This window comes from Hemicordylus capensis, chromosome 1, assembly GCF_027244095.1.
Source record: "Hemicordylus capensis ecotype Gifberg chromosome 1, rHemCap1.1.pri, whole genome shotgun sequence".
In the NCBI taxonomy this organism is placed as follows: Eukaryota; Metazoa; Chordata; class Lepidosauria; order Squamata; family Cordylidae; genus Hemicordylus; species Hemicordylus capensis.
This window is the reverse complement of record NC_069657.1, coordinates 136,636,960-136,662,605: the sequence shown is the minus strand read 5'-3', so window position 1 is coordinate 136,662,605 and position 25,646 is coordinate 136,636,960. Positions and strand designations below refer to the sequence as shown.

General features: G+C 44.2%; 1 protein-coding gene and 1 long non-coding RNA gene across 9 annotated transcripts in view; one reads left to right on the top strand and one right to left on the bottom strand.

Moving 5' to 3' along the window:
* Positions 1-25,646, top strand: part of TESMIN (testis expressed metallothionein like protein) — a 103,121-nt gene that overhangs the window by 5,640 nt on the left and 71,835 nt on the right. For 6 of the 7 annotated variants that reach the window (XM_053289867.1, XM_053289850.1, XM_053289872.1 and 3 more), the window contains 4 exons: positions 134-160; positions 420-537; positions 6,496-6,554; positions 14,715-14,876. In XM_053289867.1, coding sequence (XP_053145842.1) covers positions 134-160; positions 420-537; positions 6,496-6,554; positions 14,715-14,876 — 366 coding nt within the window. The remainder of the gene's footprint in view (positions 1-133; positions 161-419; positions 538-6,495; positions 6,555-14,714; positions 14,877-25,646) is intronic. The other variant, XM_053289890.1, reaches the window with a different exon arrangement.
* LOC128342528 (uncharacterized) lies at positions 15,482-22,790 on the bottom strand. 2 transcript variants are annotated; one of them, XR_008315048.1, is made up of 3 exons: positions 22,677-22,790; positions 17,164-17,266; positions 15,482-15,848 (listed from the first exon to the last, which is right to left on the bottom strand). It is a non-coding gene; the product is annotated as an uncharacterized LOC128342528 (long non-coding RNA). The 2 variants fall into 2 exon arrangements; XR_008315049.1 differs by lacking the exon at positions 22,677-22,790 and adding an exon at positions 21,961-22,107.

Here is a 25,646-nt window from a genome sequence, read left to right as displayed (position 1 = left end):
ATTAGTGTTGCTTTCTCAAATTGCCTTTTTATCAGATCTGTTGAATGCCTATGACAGTGCTCTTGTTTTACAGTTTTTGTAATGATCAATGGTTTTCAATAAAAATGAATGTCATTTCTTCTGATTTCCCTAGATACTTTTTAATTCTACAAATAAAAATGTAAGTATGGTTTTTAATAAAATTAAGTGCATTGTATTTAAAATAACAAGAAAATAATGAAGCTTATTCCATTCATGAATAATATTTGATTTCTAACATCTACTGGAATAAGGCCAAAATGTCAATATGGCAAGTTAAAATAAAACATATATAATTACTCCATTAGATAATTTAGCACATTAAACTAAATGGTAATTATTACTACAGTACCAATTCATAGTTTGTTCACTGGGCTTGAACAATATGCTTGCTTTCCTAGGTATTGAGGCCATCATTAACTCCGGGTGCAAGTGCAAATAACTGTGCTGCTTGCGACCAAATCAAAGGAATGATTAATAGTTCCATAATGTCACAAGCCTTACCAAGCTGCTCTGGAGGTAAGTGTGTTTGAAATATCAGCTCCTGTACATATATGGTTCTTTTTGCCCCAGAAGAGTATAAAATATCTTACTAGATGTGCTTCTAAACATACGATTTCTGGATTACATTTCTTATTAAAGATACTAGGTTTTAGCATTCGGGAAGAGCTATCAAATGGTCCCATCATGCTTGTGTCCTACTTAGGTCAACAGACTTAGACAGGGGTCCTGTCTAATGTTCTCTGCGCAAGGTTACCCAGCACAATAATTAAGGAGAAATAAAGTAAAAGGTAAAGTGTGCCGACTCCTGGCGCCCACAGAGCCCTCTGGTTTTCTTTGGTAGAATACAGGAGGGGTTTACCATTGTATCCTCCTGCGCAGTATAAGATGATGCCTTTCAGCATCTTCCTATATCGATGCTGCCCAACATAGTATCAGCGGGGATTTGGACCAGTAAGCTTCTGTTAGTCAAGCATTTCCCCACTGCACCACTTAAGGTGACAAGGAGAAATAAGCACCCCCAAAGTAAGATAGAATAGGGCAACCGGGATCTAAAATTAACTGAGCGGACATCAGAAAACTTGTGAGCGTGTGCACATGCGCACGCCTTAGAGGGAACAGTGCCTGCCAGCCATTTCTTCAGCAGGCATGTTAACACTGACATTACACACTAATCATGAGGTGGCTTACCAACAAAGCCTCCATGTGGGCCAGGCAGCAAGGAGCCAATCCACAGATAGTGATGGGGACATACCCTCATGATATCACAACACTTCACCAAACATCAGGGGGCAAAGCTAGGGGAGAGGGAGCCCATGTTCACCCCTCTCTCTGGCGGCCCCTCAGAGTGAAGGAAATAATGAAGAAAATAGGGAGGGGTGGAGCTGGGGAGCTTGGGTTCCTTGAACCCATTCACTCAATTATAGTAATACCCCTGCCACACATAACCCACCTGACACAAGGCCATACCACACATACTCTTTTTGACCATAGAATGCAAAAGAAAAGAAGATAGTTCAATTAATTTTATTTAATTGGTATTGGTATTGTTGTTGTTCACTGCCTAGAGTCTTTGGAGGAGGTGGTAAATAAATAAATAGATAGATAGATAGCCTCCTGGCAGAGGTGGTATGTGGTAGTTTGACTACTTGCCTTCCTAGGGCAAAGGTTCAAGCCCCTTTGAAGAAGCTATGCCCATCTGAGGGAAGGGGTTATTTTGTCAGGAGAGGGACTAGGATAAGCAACAAGAGAGGCCACAACTGGCACATGTTCAGGAGTAATCTACATTAACTTGGTAATACATAAAGCTCTGGGCTGGAAACCAAGAAAGCCAGGTTTGAACCAGACTAGGAGTATGGTAGAATCAAGCCCAAACACATATTTTGCTTGCCTGGCTAGCAAAAATGTCAGATCGAAGAGAAGGGGCAAACAGGACCAACACTCCTCAGTATGCCTCCAACATGCCCCTGTGTGACTATCCTGTCTTGAAGGAAAACTGCAGCAGCAAAACCAGGAGATAACACATAATTTTCATCTAAAGTGTGATCGTATTCCTGGAAAGTGTTCAAAGCCCAGTTTACATTAACCCCTTATCCTCTTTGTACCATCAAGTTCTCTCTTTATGCAGGTATTAGAACTTTTACATCAGACTTAAAGAAATTAATTATTATTTTAAAATCTCTGATCCAGCAAGGAAAATACACTTGCTGAAGCAGGCATCTGCAGTCATTACACTGTGATCATCCAATTCCATTTAGATTTGTAATTTAATGCAAATGACAATCTCCATCTCCATTTGATACCACATTGTTTAATGCAACTAGAATTTGGGACTATAATCTAGGAGCACTTATTCACTAAAAAGTTAATCACAGCACTCTTCTTACATTATTTTTGTGAGCCTGAATTGTTTAGGTCATTAGAATGTGGAATGAGGAGTTTGGGTTTTTAAAAAAGTTTCTTTCTAGGAAGTTATATTTAAATGCTTCATTCATATTTGCTTTGTGTTGATATTCATTATAATCATGTTAAAAATATTTAAACATGTTCAGAAATGATAAAAGTCAGATGAAAATATCCTAGAAAACAATTACTGTACTGAAACTCTTTTGAAATTAGGACACATGGGCTTTGAATGAGGTCCAGAAAGACCACATTTTCAGTTTGTTCTTTTCTTTCTAGTCCCAGTTGCACACAATCCAGAGAAAAACTTTAAAATGAACTTGATGGGGGAGGGAGACATAAGAGTAGCAAGTACAAAACCAAGTCTTAAGGAGAAGACAACATCTGCCAAAGGTGCAAGCAAAATGGAGGAGCGATTTTCAGAAACTCACAAGTCACTAAGCAGGAACTCAGAAGATGGTGATACCCATGGTCTCTAATATTTATGCTCTAATCCACAGAGTATGGGAATCACAGGAAGAATTTGACATTCCAATGCAGAAAAGCAAATACAATCTGATAGGTATTGCTGAAATTTGGTGGGATGGTAGTCATGATTAACTTATAGTACTTGAAGAGGGTTTAACTTGTTCAAAAGAAATAGACCCAACAAAAAGGGTCTAGTTGTGTTATGTTTTTTTAAAAATGTATACACCTGCACAGAAATCCATTAATCTGAACATAGAAGCCCAGGCAAAAGTATCTGGGTAAAAGTAATATGGACAATACTTTCCTTAGACAGATTACCATTTTTTCAAGAAGGCAGGTATTAGTAATGCAGGACTTCAACTAATGTGACATCTGCGGAAAATTAAACTCCGCTAAGAGTGAAAGTCCCTTGCCTCTCTTGTTGACAATTTCATCTAGAAAGTGGAAAAAGGAGCAAGGGAATACAAACTTTGTATTTTGGACTTTGTCTTTATCAATAGGGAGCTTTGTCCTTATCAATAAGGGACGGTTGAGAAAGTGAAAGTGGGAGAGCCCTGAGGGAAAGTGACCATGTCATCTTGGAATTCATTATATCAAGGGGAGGGAAAACTTCAGAACTCAGACATGTATGCTGGATTTCAGGAAAACTGACTTAAATGAGCTTAGAGAAAAACTAGATAGTATCACATGGCTAGACATAATGGGTGAAAGTTAAAAGATATGGGAGATTCTGAGATGTGAGATACTGAAGACATGATAGCAAACAAATCCCAAGAGATGGAAAAATTGAAGACAACTCAAGAAACCAATGTGGATGGACAGAGAACACTCTGAACAGCTGAGAAGCAAAAAGGACACATGTAGGAAATTGAAAGAGACTATCTAACCAAGGAAAAGTATAGAAAAGTGGCCTGGTTCTGTAGGGATGGCATCAGGAAAGCAGAAGCTCAGAATGAGCTGAGAATCAGAAGGGATGCCAAAAACAACAAAAACTTATTTTATGGCTTTGCCTGGAAGAAGGAGAGTGGTTGGTCTATTGCCTGGAGAAGATGGTGAAATGATAACCAAGGGAAGGCAGAGCTGCTTAATGCCTATTTTGTACCTGTCTTCTCCTACAAGGCACATGTGGCCCAGCTGGGCAACAGATGCACAAATGAAGGAAGGAGGGAGACGCACCTCAAGATAGGTAAAGAGATGGCAAGAGAACACCTAGCTACCTTAAATGAGTTTCCAGGTTCAAATGAATTACATCCCTGAGTACTGAAGAAACTTGCAAATGTGATATCAGAAACACTGTCAGAAATCTTTGAGAACCCCTGGAGAATGTGTGAGGTGCTGAAAGACTGGAAGCAAACAAATGCTATCCCTATCTTCAAGAAGGGAAAAAAGAAGGAGCTGGATAATGACTACCTGTGAACTTGACTTCAGTACTGGGCAAGCTCCTAGCACAGATGATTATTAATAGGAGCCAGCATAGATTTGTAAAGAACAAGTCATAACAGACTAATCTCATCTCATTTTTTGACAGAGTTACTAGATTAGTAGATCAGGCAATGTTGTAGACAGGGTTGATTCTCTCAAACTGTTAAATGTCGGGAGAAGCAGAATCTAGGACTTCCAGAGCTTTCAATTTTATAGTCATGAGAACTCAGAGCAACATGCCAACCCACACTCCTCCTCCTGACATCAGATCTAAGATTACTGATGCTGGGAAGAGCTCAGACTGGCATGTTGCCAACCTGTAGCAGCTATCTTTTTTTTGAATTCTCAAAAATACAAAATGGGGGTGCATGGAAGCACTGGATTCTGCTCCTCCCAATATTTAAAATATTGTAAGAACCAGCCCATAGTGTATCTTGATTTCAGCAAAATATTTGACAGAGTCTCCCATGTTATCCTTGTTATGTAGTTGGTAAAATGTGGGCTGAATAATGCTAATGTTGGATTGTTTAACAGCTAGTTGAACAACCGTAGCCAGCAAGAACAAATCAATGGCTGTACATCCTGGAGGGAAGTATCAAGTGGAATGACACAGGGCTTTGTCCTGGGTCCTGTATTGTTCGTGATTTTCATAAAAGACTTGGAGGAGGGAGCAAAGGGGATGCTTATCAAATTTGCCGATGACACAAAGTGGGGGGTGGGGTGGATAGCTAACACCTAGGAAGACAAAATCAAAATAGGGGTGTGCACAAAACCGGTTTTCATGGTTCGGTTCTGGTCCAAACTGGACTTGAACAGAACTGGGCATGTTCATTTTTGTTTGCCCCAACAGACCCCCCCCCCCAGCTTGAATTCGAGCCAATTGGGGGTTCTAACTTACTTTTTTTAAAAAAAATGTAAACACTCATCGTCTCCAGGAGGTACTGCCAGGGCCACAGGGGGATCATGCAGATGACCAGTGCACATGCATGTTGGCCTCCAAAATGCCGGAGATCCCCCCCCCCTGTGGCCCCAGCAGTGCCCCCTGGAGGTGGTGAGTGTTTTTTAAAATGCTAGAACTCCCAAACTGGCCTTAAGCTGGCTGGCAGGGGACAGGATTTGGCTTGACCTTGAGCCGAGCTGGACCAGTTTGATGGCGAACCAGTTTGAGGTCGAGCCAATTCACACATCCCTAGATCAAGATTCAGTCCAGTCTGGGCAGGCTAGAATATTTGGTCAAAATCAACAGGATGAAGTTTCACAGGGACTGATGTCCTGTATTTGGGTAAGACAAATCAAATGCAGAAGTACAGAATGGGGAGACTTGACTTGACCTAGGTGTCTTAGTGAATGACAAGTTGAACATGAACCAGCAGTATGGGGCAACTGCTTTTAAAAAAAGCTAATGAAATCTTAAACTGCATTAACAGAAGCATCATAAGAAGTAATAGTATCATAAGAAGTAATAGTTCCATTCGATTATGTGTTAGACAGACCTCACTTGGTATACTGTATCCAATTCTGGCCCCCGCATTTTAAGAAGGACTTTGATAAACTGGAACAGGTTCAGAGACAGGCAACAAAGATGGTGAAACATCAGGAAACTGTCCTAAGAGGAACTGGGAGATGGGTATGTTTAGCCTGGAGAAGGGAAGATGAAGGCCCTATTCAGATAACTGAAAGGCTGTCACATAGAACAAGGAGGGACTTGTTCTCTGTTGCTCCTGAGGGCAAGACTAGAACTAATGGGTAGAAATTACAAGGAAGCAGGTTTAGACCAGACATTAGGAAAATTTACCTAACTGTAAGAAGATAGTGGAACAGTCTGCCTTACGCTGTGGTAGTCTCTGCTTTGCTGGAGGTTTTCAAAGAGAGTCTGGACAGGCATTTCTCAGGATTCCTCTAGCACAGGCCTGTTCTTAGTGCCCGCCCCCCCAGCTGTTTTTGGACTATAACTCTCATAATCCCCAGCCACAGTGGCCAATAGCCAGGGATTATGGGAGTTGTAGGCTAACATCTGCAGGAGGGCTGAAGTTGAGCAGCCTTGCTCTATCGGTTTCCTGCACTGAGCACAGGGTTGGATTAGAAAAACTGCAAAGTCTCTTACAACTCTAAAATTCTACAGTTTTGTGAAACATTAATACCCAATATTATGCACACAATTCCGCCCCCCCTCTTGTATTGTAGAATCTTGTAATGGTATCAGTGCTTTACCTCAGGATACTGCTCCTGTTTGTGATGAACTTGTAAGTATACACTTGATTTTTCATTTTACTACTATGTTAGGAGTCTATATTATTGGTATTGAATGTTATAGGGAAATGATAATTAAAAATAAGAACCATGTTGTCTATTGATGCTCCCTTAAGTACAAAACTTTCTCCTCATTGCTCTCATTTGTAAGAATATGCTCATGTATAAGGTTTATGCGTGTGTTTCCATTAGCGACACTTCCAGCACAGCTGTAATGTGCATGGAATTGGGGCTATGTGGCTTGATATACATGGAGGATATATATGTTAAATAGTTACCTAAAGGTCTTCTGTGCCAACATGTACATTAGATTTCACATTGATATGCATACCAAGGAAGGCAAGTATGGATGTGGCAATAGCTAGGACAGTCTGACTCATCAAGGGATTATTAAATCAGCATTGTGCTGTATGAACTGAGCTGTTTCAAGCTTGTACACTCTCCCTGTTGTTATTTCCTGCTGTGGTACTGATGGTGTTGAGATTGAGGTTTTGGACAGCGTAGTCTAACAAATGAGTGAAAAACAAACTCTAATTTAGAGTCACTAAAATATTACTAGATAATGACTGACATCAAAGCTAACTCAGTGCTGGTGCTATTAGCACTACCCTGGTTCCATAGGGGGAATTTTCATTGTTCTCCTCTACCCTCTGAAGCCCACTGTGCCTCTTGAAAATATGTCCATGTACTTGCACAGTCCCCAAGTACATAACCTCAGAGGGGATGACTGACAAAATTGTGCCCCCATAGCACTAGCACAGCGTTAAGCACCAGTGCTGCATTAGGTTGGATGTTAGTCACTATTTATAGTTAGTTAGTTAGTTAGTATACTGCTTGACTCAAAAGGCTCTAGGAAGTTCACAAAAATAAAAACAAGACAAAATAAAACAAACTGTTAAAACAATTTAAAACATTCAAAGATTACTAAAAATCAAGCTTTAAAAAAATGTATCTTAAGGGCTCTTCTGAAGGCTAGTAAAGATGTTAAACCATGAACGTCTATAGGGAGTGTATTCCACAGCCCCGGAGCAACTACAGAGAAGGCCCACTCCCAAGTCACCACCAAATGAGCTGGTGGCATAAGGAGATGGACCTCTCTTGATGACCTTCATGTATGGTGGGGACCATGCAGAAGGCGGCACTCTCCCGAGTAACCTGGACCTAAGCTGTTTAGGGCTTTAAAGGTAGTTATCAGCAGTTTGTATTTTGCCTGGAAACCTATTGATAGCCAATGCAATTGTTTTAAAACAAGCATAATATGGTATCTTCAAGAAACCCCAATCTAGCCGCTGCATTTTGGACTGAAAGACATACATTTTGTGCTGCATTTTGGAAGACAGCCCTACGTAGAGTGCATTGCAGTAGTCAAGCCTAGAGGTTACCAGAGAGTGCACCACAGTTCTGAGATCATTATTTTCAAGTAACGGATGCAACGTTTGTATCAACCGAAGTTGATAGAAAGTGCTCCTGGCCATAGCCTCCACCTGAGAAACCAGAGTGAAGCCTGGGTTCAGAAGCACTCCCAAGCTACATACTTGTTCCTTTGGGGGGAGGGCAGCCCCATCCAGAATAGGAAGATCTATCCTTGACCCCTAACCATGAGTACCTCCGTCTACCTCCGTCTTACTTGGATTCTGTTTCAATTTATTATCCCTCATCTAGTGCCTTATCTACTGTAGGCAGGCATGGGGAGGAGTTATGCCATTTCCTGAGAATGATGTCATGGAGAAATAGATTAGATTCTTATTTTTAATTATTTATTCTTATTTATTAGATTTTTATTTATTATTTCTCTGTGTAAACTGCCCTGAGCCGTTTTTGGAAGGGCGGTATAGAAATTGAATTAATAATAATAATAATATCATCGCATCAACAATAAAATAATAAAAAATATAATAATAAAATAATATCCCATCAACAATATGGTGAGACGTAACTTTAATAAATCTATACCGGATCGGTCGTCGCCCGGGTCAACAAGGACCGCACCAGGTGCTGGAGTCCCTGGACATCTGGTGGCAAGTGGGCAACAGGACTCAGGATCTTCAGTTGAGCAACCAGGGCTGAAGACAGCAAAGTTACTGGAAGAAACGTCGCTTAACTGAAAAAAATATACGAAAAATGCCAACAAGGAAATAATGATCTGCTATTACAAGTTTAGTCCAACTAGAAGAGGTTATTTTAAAAGAATGTACCAAATTTGGCAAGAGAAGCATCCAGATACAGAAATAACAGAACAAAGGCTAGCAGACCAGAGAAGATTCATAATAAGAAATAAAGTATTCACAGGAGTTGAGCTGGAAGAACTGCAAAGTGCAACACAGGCTCAAGACATGGAAGAAGAATTACCACCAACTGAAGCAGTTGCTCAGGCGCAGGTGGAGGAGGTGTTGGGAATAGAGGATGCCACTGTTGCTGAACAGTTTCAAAATCAAAACCAGGCAACCTCCCCTTTGCCTTCACCTCAAAAACCGAAATGCCGTTTAACAGAGAAGCAACAAGAATTAAAGCAAAAAATAACTGAGCACATGAACCAAACGGTTCGACTTCCAGCTCTAAAAACAGTTGCCAAAAAACAACTTGCTCAGGCATTAAAAGATGTCAATGCTGCAGTTGCAGAAATAACAACCAAGAATTTGCAAGAAACAAACCAACTAATGTACAGTGCAGCAACAATAACAACACAAGAGCTTGGATATAAGATCAGTGGACCTGTCAAAAAAGAAAGCAGTACATCACCTAAATGGAAGATTAGATTAGAAAATAAAATCTCCAGGCTTAGATCAGACACTAGTAAATTGAAAGATATGAACGACAAGAAGCTGAAGAATGAAAACACCCAACAGCATCTGATCCAAAAATACCAGCTAGATTCAAGGAAAATTAGAGAAGTCCTGGAAATAATAAAGCAGCAAATAACAGCAGTGTCAAAGAAGATTAGCAGATACGAAGACAGAATCACACAACACAGGCAGAATCTCCAATTCCAGTCGAATCAGAGACGTTTCTACCAAAGCATAGAAGGAGAAACAGCAAGAAACCTAGAAACACCAAATAAAGAAGAAACAGTGCAATTCTGGGGGAAATTATGGGACAATCCAATAGATTATAATAAAAAAGCAGGCTGAATGAAAGAGGTCGAAAAATGTAACCAACAAATGCAAGATCTAATAATAACACCAGAATTAATAAGTGAAAGAGCAAAGAAAATTAAAAATTGGACTGCGCCAGGCGACGATGAACTGCATGGCTTTTGGCTTAAACACCTAACAAGCCTTCATAAACAACTATCAAAACAGTTCAATCACATTTTGCAAGGAGGTGATATTGAACAATGGCTAACAACTGGGAAAACTCATCTCATCATGAAAGACCCAGCAAAAGGTGCAGTTCCAAGTAATTATAGACCGATAACCTGCCTGCCAACCATGTTCAAATTATTAACTGGAATAATAGCAGATGAAGTAATTGAACACTTATTAACTAATAAGCAGCTTCCAGTTGAACAGAAAGGAAATTGCCCGAACACCAGAGGCACAAAAGATCAGCTGCTGATTGACAAAATGATTTTAGAAAATTGCAAGAGAAGAAAAACAAATCTAAGTGTTTCATGGATTGACTACAAGAAAGCCTTTGATTCATTGCCTCACAGATGGATACTAAAATGTTTAGAAACAACTGGTGTCAGCAAAAACATTCAGATATTTATTTAAAAAAGCAATGAGCATGTGGAGTACACAGTTAACAATCAATGGCGAGACACTTGGACAGGTTAGCATTAGAAGAGGCATTTTCCAAGGGGACTCACTATCCCCTCTGTTGTTTGTAATCGCCATGACCCCACTTTCACAAATACTAAACAAAACAGGCCTCAGATACCAAACATCTAAAACATCAAGTCAAATCAACCATCTGCTGTACATGGACGATCTGAAGTTGTATGGAAAGTCCCAGTCAGAAATAGAATCACTGCTAAACACTGTCCGTATATTCAGTAGCGATATAGCAATGGAGTTTGGACTAGACAAGTGTGCTGCATTAATAATGAACAGAGGGAAAATAAGAAAAACAGAAGGAATAGAACTGCCCAATGGAAGCAAGATCAAGAACCTGGAAGAGAAAGAACCTTACAAATACTTGGGCATTCTCCAGGCTGATAACATCGCACACACTGAAGTTAAAAGAAAAATTGGAAGTGAATACATCGGGAGTTAGAAAAATCCTCAAGTCCAAACTCAATGGCGGGAACACCATACAAGCCATAAACACCTGGACTATACCTGTTATCAGATACACTACAGGAATAATAGACTTGACCCAGGCAGAGCTAGAGACGCTAGATCGTAAGACCAGGAAAATCATGACCATCAATCATGCTCTGCACCCCCGCAGTGATGTAGATAGGCTATACCTCCCTCGCAGCTCAGGTAGAAGAGGAATGCTGCAAGTCCATCAAACAGTAGAGGAGGAGAAAAGAGGCCTTGAAGAATACATAAGGGACAGTGAAGAAGATGCACTTCAAATGGTCAATAATGCAAAACTATTCAACACCAATGAAAGAAAGCAGGCCTACAAGAAAGAACAAGTCAAGAACCGAGCAGAAAAATGGAAAAATAAGCCCCTGCATGGTCAATATTTGCACATTGTAAATTGAAAATCAGACATCAGCAAGACCTGGCAATGGCTTAAGAATGGCAACTTGAAGAAAGAAACAGAGGGTTTAATACTGGCTGCACAACAACAGGCACTAAGAACAAATGCAATAAGATCAAAAGTTGAAAAATCCACAACAAACAGCAAGTGCCGCCTTTGTAAAGAAGCAGATGAAACTGTGGACCACCTAATCAGCTGTTGTAAAAAGATTGCACAGACTGACTACAAAGGCATGACAAGGTAGCAGGGATGATACACTGGAACATCTGCAAAAAATACAAGCTACCTGTAGGCAAAGATTGGTGGGACCATAAAATTGAAAAAGTGGTAGAAAATGAAGATGTAAAAATTTTATGGGACTTCCGACTACAAACAGACAAACATCTGCCACACAATACACCAGATATAACTGTAGTCGAGAAGAAAGAAAAACAAGTCAAAATAATCGACATAGCAATACCAGGGGATAGCAGAAAAGAAGAAAAAGAAATAGAAAAAAATCACCAAATACAAAGATCTGCAAATTGAAATTGAAAGGCTGTGGCAGAAAAAGACCAAAATAATCCCAGTGGTAATTGGCGCCCTGGGTGCAGTTCCAAAAGACCTTGAAGAGCACCTCAACACCATAGGGGCCACAGAAATCACCACCAGCCAATTATAAAAAGCAGCTTTACTGGGAACAGCCTATATTCTGTGACGATATCTATAACAATTGACAATAAAATTCAGCCATCCCAGGTCCTTGGGAAGGACTCAATGTCTGGATAAAACAAACCAGTCAATAACACCTGTCTGACTGTAAACAAGAAATAATAACAACAAGCCGACCCCTGCACAGAGCATCTGTGCACTCTTTGGTGCTGGCTACCTCTCTCCTCACCGCCCCAGTCTCTGGCCGGGCCGAGTGCCGCAGTTCGGCTCGCCACCGCCTCGCCTCCGCGGCCGGGCCAGACCCGCCGCCTCTCTCCCCCCACCCCAGTCTCCGGCGGCATGCCATCACGGGTGGGCCCACCGCCGGGGCTGAGAGCTGCTGCCGCCGCCATCTGTCAGGCCTGCCAACCCCCACCCCAGTATCGGGCCCGCCGCGCTGCTGCCTCCTCGCTCCTCGGCCTGTCCTCCCCGTCGCTGCCAGGCCAGCCCGCCAGCAGCCATGGCCGCCGCCGCTGTTCTCCTGGGTGCGCCTTACCCAATCAGGCACCCCCGCAGCCCAGCCAATCAGCTGGGCTGCCGGGACACACGTTCGAAAAGCACACCCAGGAGAATTAAATATATAGATAGAAGATTTGGGTGTTGTCAGCATATTGATACCATCCTGCTCCAAATCTCCTGCTGATCTCACTCAATGGTTTCATGTAGATGTTAAAAAGCATCAGAGATAGGATAGAGCTTTGAGGGACACCATACAATAGCTCTCATTTCAGAGAGCAACTATCTCCTAGTAATACCATCTGGAATCTGCCAGAGAGGTAGGAATGGAACCACTGCAGAGCAGTACCACCTATTCCCAAATCCCCCAAACTATCCCGAAGGATACCATGATCAATAGTATTGAAAGCCACAGAAAGATCCAAATGATGTGAATTCGGTTCGTCCCTGGGTCCGCCTTTTAGCCAATCAAACAGACTTAGTGGGAATTATTTAGAGGCTTTTTATTGCTACTGCAGTTTAGCAAGGTATTCAACGGGCTGATTGCTCTACATTGAATACGAATTGGTTATAGGTGCATCTTACATTTATACAAACAATCTGAATGATGCTGACACCCTAGACACAGTATACGTGCCAACAAAATGGTGGACTAAGTATCTAGTACGCATGCGAATGATTCATTGTTCATCTGGTGATAACGCCTTATTTGGTTAAATCCTGTTTTCTTAACTGTCAACAAAGAACAGTGAGAACCAAGTTTCTTAGATACAATTTAGTGCAGAGAGATAACGACATTGATCATGAGAGGCCGTGATGGCCCTGAGCTGGGCTGGGGTTACTTTAAGTCAGACTGAGGTTTTCTAAGTAAAATGGAGTTACTTTGGTTTTCTAAAACACATCACAAAGAACCAATAGAGTCACACTCTCACCATTCCTTGGAAGAGATCATCCATCAGGTGGACCAAAGCTGTCTCCACCCTATAGTATGCTCTGAAGCCAGTTTGAAATGGATCCAGATAATTCCAGGAAAAATGTCTAAAAGTCTTATAGCATAACCAGCAGGTATACATGAAACACGACCTTCTATAATTGAAATTCAGTTGTTGATGGGGAGTGTGAGCCGGCTGTTCTGTCAGACCGGATTCAAACCAACCTGATCTGGGTTTGGGCTCAGCTAACCTGGGTCCAGTCTGGTTCAGCCATCAAGCCAGGCTGTACTGGCTCATGGACTGGCTCGGGAGGTATACTTGTAAAAAGGGGGATCCAGCAAGAACTCCCCTTTACAAGTACAGGAGAAATCCCTACAGTAAATGGTGAGAGAGGGAGAGAAAAGGTAGTATTTATATTTAAAATTAAGGTGGCGGGGATGGCAGAGGTAGTGTGGCAGCTGAGACAGTGGGGGCTCCTCCAACCACCCCATCAGCCTTCCAGATGACAGCCTCGGCCACTCTAATGGCCTCCGTATGTGCACAGAGGCCTGAACCAGACCGCAACCAGCCTGGGCTGTCATTTGGGACGCCAGGGGGGTTGGAGGAGCCACCACCACCACCTTTGATGTCTCCACCACCCCCGGCACCTTAATTTAAAAAGTAAATACTCTCTTTTCTCTCAGCCCCCCCCCCCATTTGCTGTAGGGAATTCCCCTGTACTTGTAAATGGTAATCTTTGCCAGATTCCCCTTTACAATTATACCTCCACAAGCTGGTTCTTCGAACTGGGAGTCAATCCGGTTTGAACTTGGACCGGCACCTCCCCTTTGGAGTGCTGATGTGTTTCAAACTTGGACTGCCCAAACTGGGCTGGCTCGATATTGAACCCGGCTTGAAGCGAGCCAGCTTGCACATCCCTAATTGTTGATAAGAAGCAACTGAGTTCTAGAGGACAGCCAACAGGAGCTTGGGAGCTTTCAGTTCAGGACCATTTATCCCCTGAGAATGCTTCAGGCCCTCAAAATAAGGATTAGTTAGAACTTGGCAACAAGTGCACAGAAAGAAATGACGGCAATTTAAATAAAACAAGGTGCCACGGGAGAAACTGCACACAAAAAGGACATTTGGAGCAGGACATAAAATATAGTGTTTGTATGCTAGACACCTTCTGCCCAAGCCAAGATGGGAGAACCAGGGTTCTTGGTAGTAAAATAGGACATAGCCATAAATGGGATATCAGAAAATTCCTTGAGGAACAGGGAACATCGCTAGGATACTGTTATAACTGGATATAAACAGTATACAGGTTTCCTGTCATTTTTGTTTTCTATGCAGCTTGGATTCCCCCCCCCACCACCTCTGATTTGCTTAACATTGTAGTATAATATGTGCTCTATAAAATATTGATTCCTTACATTTCAGGCAGAGGTCAGAGAGGCAGTTGTTAGCATTACAACTAATAATTTGGAAGAATCAGTTTTTCAAAATTCGAATGGTGGAGGAACCAGCCACAACCTAACAACTTCACAATCTGCAATGGAGGAATCTGCCAATTCACACAGAAATTATTCCAGTCCTCAAGTGGTAATGAACTGCATACATAATAGCACAGGAAAGATGAGTGTGTTTGCCTATTTAGAAGAAATGTCTCTTATCCCAATTTTGATTATACAGCCCCAGCTTCAGACCCTGCTTTATTCGTAGACCTTAGCAAGAAGAAGCCAGGATTGTCTGATTCAGATGTCATAACAGATCCTGGCTTTTTCTAAACCAGGAGTTGTAAGTACAATCCTCTCTCCCTTTGTGCATGAAGGGGAGGGGGGAACACAAGCGTGCCTGAAAGTAAAGGACATTGTGTAAAACCAGGATTCAATCCTGGCTCCATATGATATCTGAACCAGACCAATGCCCAATTTAGACTGATCTGGGTCGTGATCCGTTGAGCTCCATTAGAATGGGTTATCCGCCTGCGCAGAAACCTCTCAGTGTGGAGTGCCACAGCTCCTCATGGCATTTCTGCCCTGCCCCATGTAATCACATAGTTGCTATTTAAGGCAGGAAGAACGCCAACGTTCCATTTCCTGGATGACCAGTGACTGCGGCTCTTCGATCTGGTTCCTTTTCCTGTGAGTTCTACAATGAAAACAAAATATATTTACTGTGTGATTTCCCCAGTATTCGACCTTCGGACTGGCTTTACTACTGCTATGGATTCTCCTAAAAAGAAAGACAAAAAACCGGACAAGAAAACCTTCAAACGCTGTGAGAAATGTAAGGAGAATTTGCCCCCTCTGGATGGGCACAATCTATGTTTAATTTGCCTTGGGGAGGATCATAATACATCGTCATGCAATATATGCATGTCATTTTCCAAACAAACACAGAGGGACAGAGAGCTCCGTTTGTGTGCAGCCTTGTATGATGACGCCCTTCGCCCCCCCAGGACTCCATCGATATCAGCGAGAGGGGCAGCTGCGTCTTCTACCTCTCCTGGCTGGAGGACTGAAGCCCATGCTCAGTCTAAATTCTTGATGCCCTCCTTCAAATCTCCGCATCCTCCAGAGAAAAGACAGAGCAAAGGGGTTTGTGGTGGAGGCTGGAAAGCCCGCCAAAAAAGGAACACAAGGCTCCGAGGCTGGAAAGGACTCCGTCTCCTATGGGTTTCCAAGATGTGATTATCACCTCGGTATCAAAAAACCCGAAGCCGAGATCTCCAGCACAAGCTTTCCCATCGATGTCAAGACGTCTCTCGGCATTGAAAGACCACCATGTATCCTCAACACCGGATGTGTCAGGATCAGCTCTGGTCGGTTCAGCTTCGGCGTTGAACCTGGAGAGCACGAAGCCCTTGACAACGAGTGCTCCAACACTGATGCCTACTCCAACTCTAGCATCCTGTTGGCTGCTACCTTTCAGGGGTTTTCGGATACAGGGAGTCCTCAAATTGCTACTCTGCAGAAGCGGACACTGGCGTGCTATGCCTTGACCGCTGTGCACTTGGCTAAATCAACCAGTTGGCACACTTGTGGCTTCTCTCACCACGCCACTACATCTACTCAACTAAGCAGGTTAGGCCAAGATTCCCCAGGTTTTTCCTATAATTATCAGGAGGGAAGACCACGGAAGCCTGCTTTTTATGAAAGACAAAAACCCATTGGCTATTGCTTGTGCTAAAGATAAGTCTGCTTCTACTTGAGCCAGCGGTGATGCCACTTCTGCCTCACAGACTGAAACATTGGCTGCTGCAGTGGCCAAAACACAGACTCCACCATTACTACAGCTGCAAGTAAATAAACCTACAAAAGCTTCAAAGCAAACTCAAACCAGACTCCTTTAACTGGCCTCTGCTGAGACACAAACTCATCTTGTGTCACCGGCTTCTCCTCCTCAGTCATCTTCTCACCAAGATCCTATTCCGGAAACGTCCCCAGCAAGATCTGATAGTCACCACGGGTCATCCGATTTTGAGTCTGATCCTGAGCAGGACCCGTCCCCAGATATGGCTACTCCTGTGCATGTGTCACCAACTGAGGAGTTGAAGGCATGGCATGTTGAGGAGGATTTGAAGGCAACCGCCCTGAGCCATTTTTGGAAGGGTGGTATAGAAATTGAATTAATAATAAATAAATAAATAAATAATGTTCAGAGCAAGGAAGTGGCCAAGGCCTTTGGCTTAGATTTAAAATATCAAATGACCACGATAGACGAAAACTTCATGGCAAAGTTGCTCTCGGCCCAACCTGTAGCCCTACCAATGCTTCCCATCATCATGAGGGCTGCACAGAGTGCCTGGGAGGTGGTGCACACTTCAACCCCGACCGCCAAAAGACTAGAGGGTCTGTACAGGGTCCAGGAGATGGACAAGACTTACCTGTTAAAACATCCAGTTCCCAACTTGCTAGTTATAGACTGCGCTGCTACCTCCAAGTCGGGAAAACATCATAGACCCCCTCAGACAAGGAAGACAGGACATGCTAGGAAGAAAGATATACTCCACATCAAGTCTTTCAGCTAAAATCACTAACTATGTGTGCATGGCGAAGTTTAACCATTCTTTATGGGACAGTTTAGATTAGGAACGGGACAAGTCCTCGGAGGACCTCAAGGCACACTTTCAGAAAACTTTAGCAAAATCTATGGCGTTGATACATCAGCAATTAAGCACAGCCAAACGTTGTCGTCTTCTTCTTCTTCTACTACTACTACAGATATTTATATACCGCTCTTCAACAAAGTTATCAAAGCAGTTTACATAGAGAAATAAATAATACATAAATAAGATGGCTTCCTGTCCCCAAAGGGCTCACAATCTAAAAAGAAACATAAGGCAGACACCAGCAACAGCCACGGGAGGGATGTTGTGCTGGGGCTTGATAGGGCCAGTTGCTCTCCCCCGGCTATATCTTAGAGAAGCACCACTTTAAAAGGTGCCTCTTTGCTCAGTTAGCAGTCTCATCTGACTGAATTAGAGGGGGGAGAAGCCAAGATGGTGGCTGGTTAGCAGCACTTTGCTGAGGCTCTGCAAACCCACCGGATGCACCCCCCTTCAGGGCATCTTTCCCCCTAATCTGTCATTGAAGGTGGGGGAATGAAGCAAGGACAACAGAGAAAGCCCTAGTAATGAAAACGGTGCCCAGCCTCAATCGGAGAAGGAGAAAAGAGAAACAGCCAAAGCTTGATTCATTCTTGCCACCAGCAAGGCAAAGGAAAACAGTGAGTAACTCTTCTCACAAGACTCACCTTCTTAACAACAGATTTACAGCCTTGTGCACTGATGAATCAGAAAGCCCCCCCCCCCAATAATGACTCTGCCAATGACTCTGCCACAGGGGAGCCGCAGCTAAAGCTAACTTCTTCCAGATCATCCAAACAGCCTGGCAGGAGCCATTTCCTGGGACTGAGTAATGAAACCCATAAATCTCCCAGGCATGCCACACACCTCCCCCATGATCTCCTCACCTAGTATTTAGGAGATGCCTGTTTGTTGTCTGCAGAGTCCATGGTCACCATAATTGCAAAACTAAATGAAATCATGGCTAAATAGATAAGCTTGACTTTGAACAATTTACACAAAGGCAATGCTCGCACACAGACTGTAACTCCCAGCCAGCCCCCACCCCCCATGAGGGCTTAAAGATTGCCATGTTGACTGGATGCAGACAGCATTCAAAACTTCTATAGAATACTGCAGCTACACCAGAGTCTCATTGAGCTGCCTGGGAGTCCTGAATTTGGTCAAACCGGAAAACCATACTGGCTTCAGTATCAGAGATTCTAAAGTGTCAACTTGATAGCATACAACTGAAAAATGATCATTTTTTCCTGAGCAGAGATGGCTGTAAATGCCTCTTCCTAACCTTCAGAACAGCCACTATCCCCTCCCAACTTCCACACCTGACACATTGCCTAAAGGCTTACTGTCTAAAAGCCCATTGTTTTCTGGACCTGCGGGTCAGAATGCTTATTACTGGGAGGCTAATTAACTACAATAAATCCTCCCCCCCACAAAGTTCCAAACCACTTCAACTCTCCACAAGCTAACTCATTTATAGAGAGCTCCAAGTTAAAAGCAACTCACAAGGACCTAGTGAGTAGAAGAATTACAAAAAAAACCCAACTGATTGAGGTTAGACAAAAAAAGATCTGACAGATTTATTGCCCCCGCCCCCCAGGACTCTGATCCTAGCTCCGAGAGCTCTGATTCCAAGAGTGATATGGAATTTCAGCCAGTGCAGATGGCTGCAAACCCACTCAGAACATCTAAAAAGAAATTGTTAGTGCATTTTGTAGATTTTCAGAATACAGATTCTGAGCTCTCTGGCTCCACTACCCTGCCTGTGTGCCCACGCCATCCTGTACCTGGGTTGGGTCCCTCTCTGTCAGCCCCCCCCCCCCCCGCCCCAATATGTCGATGTTCCTACTCCCAGGGAGGGCACATATACATTGATTCCTGCACATTCCAAAAAGATACCGTGAAAACAGGCCACCCAGAGCTTCTGCTGCTCCAGCCTCTCTTCATGTGCCATGCCCTGAAGGAGACTGAGCTCTCTTCGCGATGCCCTTCATACCTGAAGAGCAATGCCTTGCTGACGCCCAGCCCAGGGCTGCCATTTGCTAGTGACACTTTGACAACATGACAACACTTTGACAACATTGTTGTGCTGATCACCCCAGACAGCCTGCCTATGCAGAGGGACCTGCCAACCCACCACACCATTCAGCAATGTCCCTCAGAGCATAGCGATGACAGCCCCACCCAGGGACAAGAACTGGGGAAGCACCCACCATCTCACAGGTTTGCTGCTATGGCATACCCTTGAAAAGCAATACCCAGTCCAAGCCTGACAGTATGCTGAGTACATTAGGCAACCACCAGCGTGCACCCGTGGCTCCCCTGCCAAACCGTCAGGATCAGAGTTAAGACAGGTGGTGCCTTTGAAGGAACCATCAGATCCCCTGAGTGCCACACCAGTGCAGGTGCTAACAGATGCTTCTTTGCCCTTTCTATCTCAGCAAGAGCTGCAGCTTCCCAGCAGGCCTACTGATGAGCACCCAAATCCTACTCCTGTCTCGACCTTATGACAGCACCCTGACCAGCATAGGATCAAGGTCATGTCCTGGAATTTGGAAGGGTGGTGCCATCACAGGGATACATATTCTAATAACTTTCTTTCTCAATTCAACATAATTCTGGCCCAGGAAAACTGGACAGTGGATATCACTCATTCTCGTTGGGGCAGTTCCTGGGATGGGGCATGGAAGGCTCAAAGGAGGACTGGCAATATTAGTCTCCATCTCCCTGCAGGTAACATTAACACCGCTCACCTCGCTCAAACACTACGCTATGGCAATGTTAATCTACTTTGGTCCCAGTTCTCTTTTAATAATCAATGCGTATCTATCACCACAGCAACAGAAACTTGAAATCTGCTCTGTATGGGCCAAGCTTGAGCATTACACAAATGACCTTCTTCTGGCCAACCCTGGAGCGCTGGTGGTGATGGGGGGGTGACTTCAATGCTAGGATGGGACCTGATGACTATACCTTACTCTTTAGACATCAGCTCCCTATCCCATGCCCAGAGACTGAGCTCCTACCCCTTATCCACGCTCCAAAAGATCAGAGATCAAATTATGTGGGTCTCTGTTTAGCTCAAATGACTGTCAGACTTAACTTACTAATTTTAAATGGCTCACTTGTGGGCAATCTTCCAGGGGAATTTACATATCTGTCTAGCTCCAAAACAAGCATCATTGATTATAATGCTATTACTGGAAACTTGCTCCCTTTTGTTGTGAACTTTAAGGTCCTTCCCTACCTAAATAGCCATCATTTCCCACCCTTCCTCCAATTGGCACCCTTTGCTGAACAGTCATACCTGGAGACCTGCTACACTCCTAACATTCTGTCTGATGGGCAAGGCAGATGTTGCACCAAATGGTCACTTCAGCTTGATCAAAAAATAAAGGAACTTCTTGCAGTGGAACCCCTTCAAAGCTACCGACGAGACCTCACATCAATGGCTCCTTCTCTTGCCCCTCTAGAGGCCTATGATAACCGGGTGCAAGAGTTCAAAAAACATTTAATCAGGAAAGCTGACTCCCCCTCTAAGCCACTTGGGCGTCCATCCAAACCCTAGTTTGACAAGGACTGCGTAGAAGCCAGGAAAGCCCTTATCTCTACTTATCACATCAACAGCTCTAGTACAGGAGCAGTTGCCACGGAGGTCCTTCCACAACTCTTACACCTCAAGAGACAATACAAACACTTATTGACACTCAAGAAGAGAGAAGCCATGAGGGCCACTTGGTCACATCTCATCCAGGCAGCCAAAGCAAAGGACTCATCCATGTTCTGGCACATCACGACTGACTCTTCTTACAGTGGCTTGGCTCTGATAGACTCTCCCATAGCTCAGGAGTCGCACTTTCAGAACCTATATGAAGACGCCACTGCAGATCTGGGCCCCCCTCTACCGGACATAAAAGACCTACCCAGCTGGCTGTTGGTCACTGCAGTGGAGGTTAAGCCCTTTGTCTCCCAATCTAAAGTGGGGAAGGCCCCCGGGGAAGACTTCATCCCTATGGATCTTATAAAATGTAATCTGAAGTGGTGGGCCCCAGTTCTGGCTTCACTATTTACCCTATATCGACTCGCATGGCCACATTCCCAAGAACTGGGGGTTGGCATTCATTGTCTCTATATTTAAGAAGGGATGACCCTGCCAACTATAATCCCATCAGCTTGCTCAACACCATCATCAAGCTATATGCCAAACACCTACATGGGAAACTCAAGGACTGATCAATGCCTAGTGCGCCAACACCTCATCAAAAAGTATTCCTCCAACAATTCTGCCTCCCTCTACACCGCCTTCATAGATCTCAAGGCCGTATTTGACTCCATATCCCGAGTTAAGCTATGGGAGAAGCTGGACTCTTCCTCAATTGATCGTCTGCTCTACCCAATTCACATCCTCCACACAGACACAACACTCAGGGTGAGGTGTAGCCCCCAAGGACGCCTTATGAACCCTATCCTGACCCAGAAGGGATGTATCCGGACCCCGCTTTTTTAAAACTTCTACATAATGCCATGGTGAGCCATCTTAACAACCCAGACTTCCACCCTGCCCCAAGCTGGCTGAAAGAAGCATTTCTAACCTACTTTACACTGGTGATGCTACAATCCTCTCGAGGACCCCTATAGGTCTCAGAAGGGTGTTGGAGACACTAGAGCAGTTCTGCACGAGTGAACAACGTGAAGTTAATTACAAAAAAACCTAAGGTCATGGCCTTCATAGAAGACCCAAGATCCGCCACTGGAATATTGATGGCCACAGAATTGAGCAGGTCACTTGTTTCATATACCTGGAGGTGGTCCTTCATGCCTCTGGCACAAGAAAGGCCCATTGTGACCACGTCACCCTCACTACTCAGAGAATCTCCATTGCCCTCCTGAAGTTCTTATGGACTAGAGGTGGCCATTATGTACCAGCAGAGCTTAAACTATTTGAGGCCAAGCCGCTGGCTCAGCTGCTCTATGGTGCCCACCCAGGACACACACTCACCTCTAAATTCCTAAGAGCGGTCCTACAAGTGCCTCACTGTGTCTCCAATGTTACTCTACGCCTGGAATCTGGTATGATAAAAGTTGAGGCCAGGATGTGGATGACCATACTCAACCACTGGCTCAAACTAGCCCTCAGCCCTTGGGGCCTGGCCCCTCTGACCCTACAGGATGATTTCCACTCCAGGAAATGGGCAGTCTGGAATAAAGTGGTATTACTGGGCTTCTCCCTGCCCCTCCTACTTGCTATGGGCTGTGACAAAGCAAAAGCGGCCATCAAACAGAGGATTTTGGACACTGAGCACCAGGCTAACCTCGGCGGGGCAGCAGGCTTCCTGTCCTCAAAAAGACTTAGATTCTCCTGTCCTCAAAAAGACCCCTTGACACAGTTGGGCACTCCAGCAAGGCTCTCCAGCACGCCTGTGCAGTTGGAATAGATTGTGATGTCATGGCCTTGCAATGATCTATTCCAACTATGCAGGCGCACTGGAGCCAGAAGGATTGGCTCAGCAGCCGCTCCAGTTGCTGCTGCCACAGGTGAGGGAGGCCTGCTTGGATCACTCCCCTGGCCATGCACATGGCAGCTAAAATTATGAAAAATATTGGAGGTTTGGCCTGGTGGCAGGAGGGCCTCCCCCCTGCCCGGACCTTGGAGGCCACGGGCCAGGGCCACAAGGTCTGGAGGTAAGAGTGTGTCTGACCCTACACACACACACACACACACACCACTGAGCCCCTTGAACACCTGGGCTCCAGCTCCTTCATCTTGCACACCACTGCAGAAGTCTGCTGAGACCATCTTATCAGCTCAAACAATAACACCATTCACTGCCAACAACATTAAACTGGCAGGCCATGCCGCAGCATGGCACCGCATAACATCAGATGGTTGGGTTCTAAAGATAATTTCTACAGGTTATGCCATAGAATTCAAGACCTGACCTGTTTTCAAGGGTATATACTACACAGAGGCAAAGCCTGCTCTTCTAGAAGAGGGGAAGTACCTGTTGGCGAAAGGGGCCATAGTCCCAGTAAGGTGGGTGCAAAGATGGGAGGGCTTCTACTCCTGCTACTTCCAGACCTCCAAGAGGGATGGTGGAATAAGACCAATAATGGATCTAAGACATCGAAACAAGTTTGTCCACGTGAAAAAGTATTGTATGACAGCGTTGCAAGATTTCCTGCTTCTCTTACATCAAGAGCAGTGGCTAGCAACACTAGACCTAGGGATGCTTATTTTCACATTGGCATTCAAGAGACCCACAGAAAGTTCCTGAGGTTCACAGACGGGGAGTTGATTTACCAACACAAGGTGCTACGCTTTGGCCTATGCACAGCCCCCGGGGTTTTCACCAAGTGCATGGCTGTGATAGTGGCACACCTCAGGACCAGAGGTATGGTAATTGTCCATATCTGGACAATTGGTTACTAGCTTCAAGAAACAGAAAGAAGTTACTTTCTCAGATAGAGTATATGTTGCACCTGCTTCAAGACCTTGGTATAGAGGTTACCTGGAAATAATCTCACTTAGAACCAGTGAGGGCGATTCTCTACATCCCTGCTACAACCCCTGCTAACTTGGCAAAGAGGCACCTTTTAATGTAGTGATTCTCTTTTATTTAGCGGGGAGAGTAACCGGCCCTATCCACCCCCAGCACAGTACCTCCAGTGACTGTTGCTGGTGTCTATCTTATGTTTCTTTTTAGTTTGTGAGCCCTTTGGGGACAGGGATCCATCTTATTTATTTATTGTTTCTCTGTGTAAACTGCCTGAGCCATTTTTGGAAGGGCAGTGTAGAAATCAAATAAATAAATAAACAGCCTGTGCTGCAAATCCAACGTCTCCTTGGTCTCATGGCATCCTGCAAGACAACAGTACATTACACTCGTTTAAAGATGAGGAAACTCCAACTGTGGTTCCTCTCAGTCTTCCACCAACAACCTAATGAAAAGTCTAGTCATCCCTTCCCAGATGATTCGTTCTATGACCTGTCTGGAAAACTTTCTGCAAGGGGTATCTTTTCATTTTCCTCTCCCAGCAGTATGGGTGACAACAGATGCTTCCATGTCAGGTTGCAGGGGGGCATTGCAATGGGAAGAAGGTCCAGGGGCACTGGAATGCTCACCAAAGGACCCTACACATCAATTTCCTATAACTCCTGGTGATTTTTCAAGCAATGAAAGCTTTCCTGCCTATGCTTAGGGCAACATGGTGCAGCTCCAACTTGATAATACCACTGTGATTGCTTACCTAAACTGGCGGCGGGGGGGGGGGGCTGTGTCCAGATCTCTCTGTGCCTTAAGCATCCAAATTTGGCACTGGTGCATTTGAAAGCGCATCCAACCCCAAGCCATATACATCAAAGGGGTGGACAATGTACTAGCAAACAACCTGAGTCGGAATTTCACCCAGGTAAGTCAAAATGAGTGGGGATTGAACAAAGAGTACATAATCCCAATCTTCCAGCTCTGGGGCCGACCAAAGATAGATCTGTTTGCAACTTTGCTGAATGCGAAGTACAAGACGTTCTGCTCAAGAGTGGGTCATGACCTGCTGTCCTTGGGCATTCCAGGTAGACTGGACTCAAGAACTTCTATACATGTACCACCCTCTATCTCTCATAGGGAGGGTAGTGGTGAAGCTTCTGCTCTGTCATACATCATGCATCTTCTTGATAATACCGTTTTGGCCAAGGCAGTCTTGGTTTCCACTGCTTCTCAGACTGTCAAAACACACAGAAGGCTTCCTCAGTTCCCAGGTCTAACACAGGAAGACGGCCAAATGCTATGCCCAGATTTAGCCATGCTGAAACTAACAGCCTGGAGGTTAGGCTGCTAGATGACATTATGTTAAACCAGAGAAAGTCTTCCACTAGAAGAAATTATGCTAGCAAGTGAAAGCAGTTCAGATATTACGCATCTTCGAAAGGGTTCTGCCCTCTAAAAGCATCAGTCAGAAAGGTACTATTATACTTAACCTCTCTAGAGTCAGTAGGCTTATCCAAAGTTTCAATCAAAGTACACTTGGCTGTTATTTCAGCTAGACACTGAGTTGGGATGGGAAGTCTGTCTTTTCCCACCCCAGCTGTAAGAGCTTCCTGAAAGGTCTTGGCAGTCTATATCCGCCTATACGTCAACCTATTGAACCATGGAGCATTTTGCTAGTTCTCTCTGCCTTGTCAGAGGCCCCTTTCGAATGAATGGCCTCTTCATATATAAAACTAGTATTCCTGAAGACAGCATTCCTAGAAGTGATCACAACTGCCCGCAGGCTCATTGAGCCTG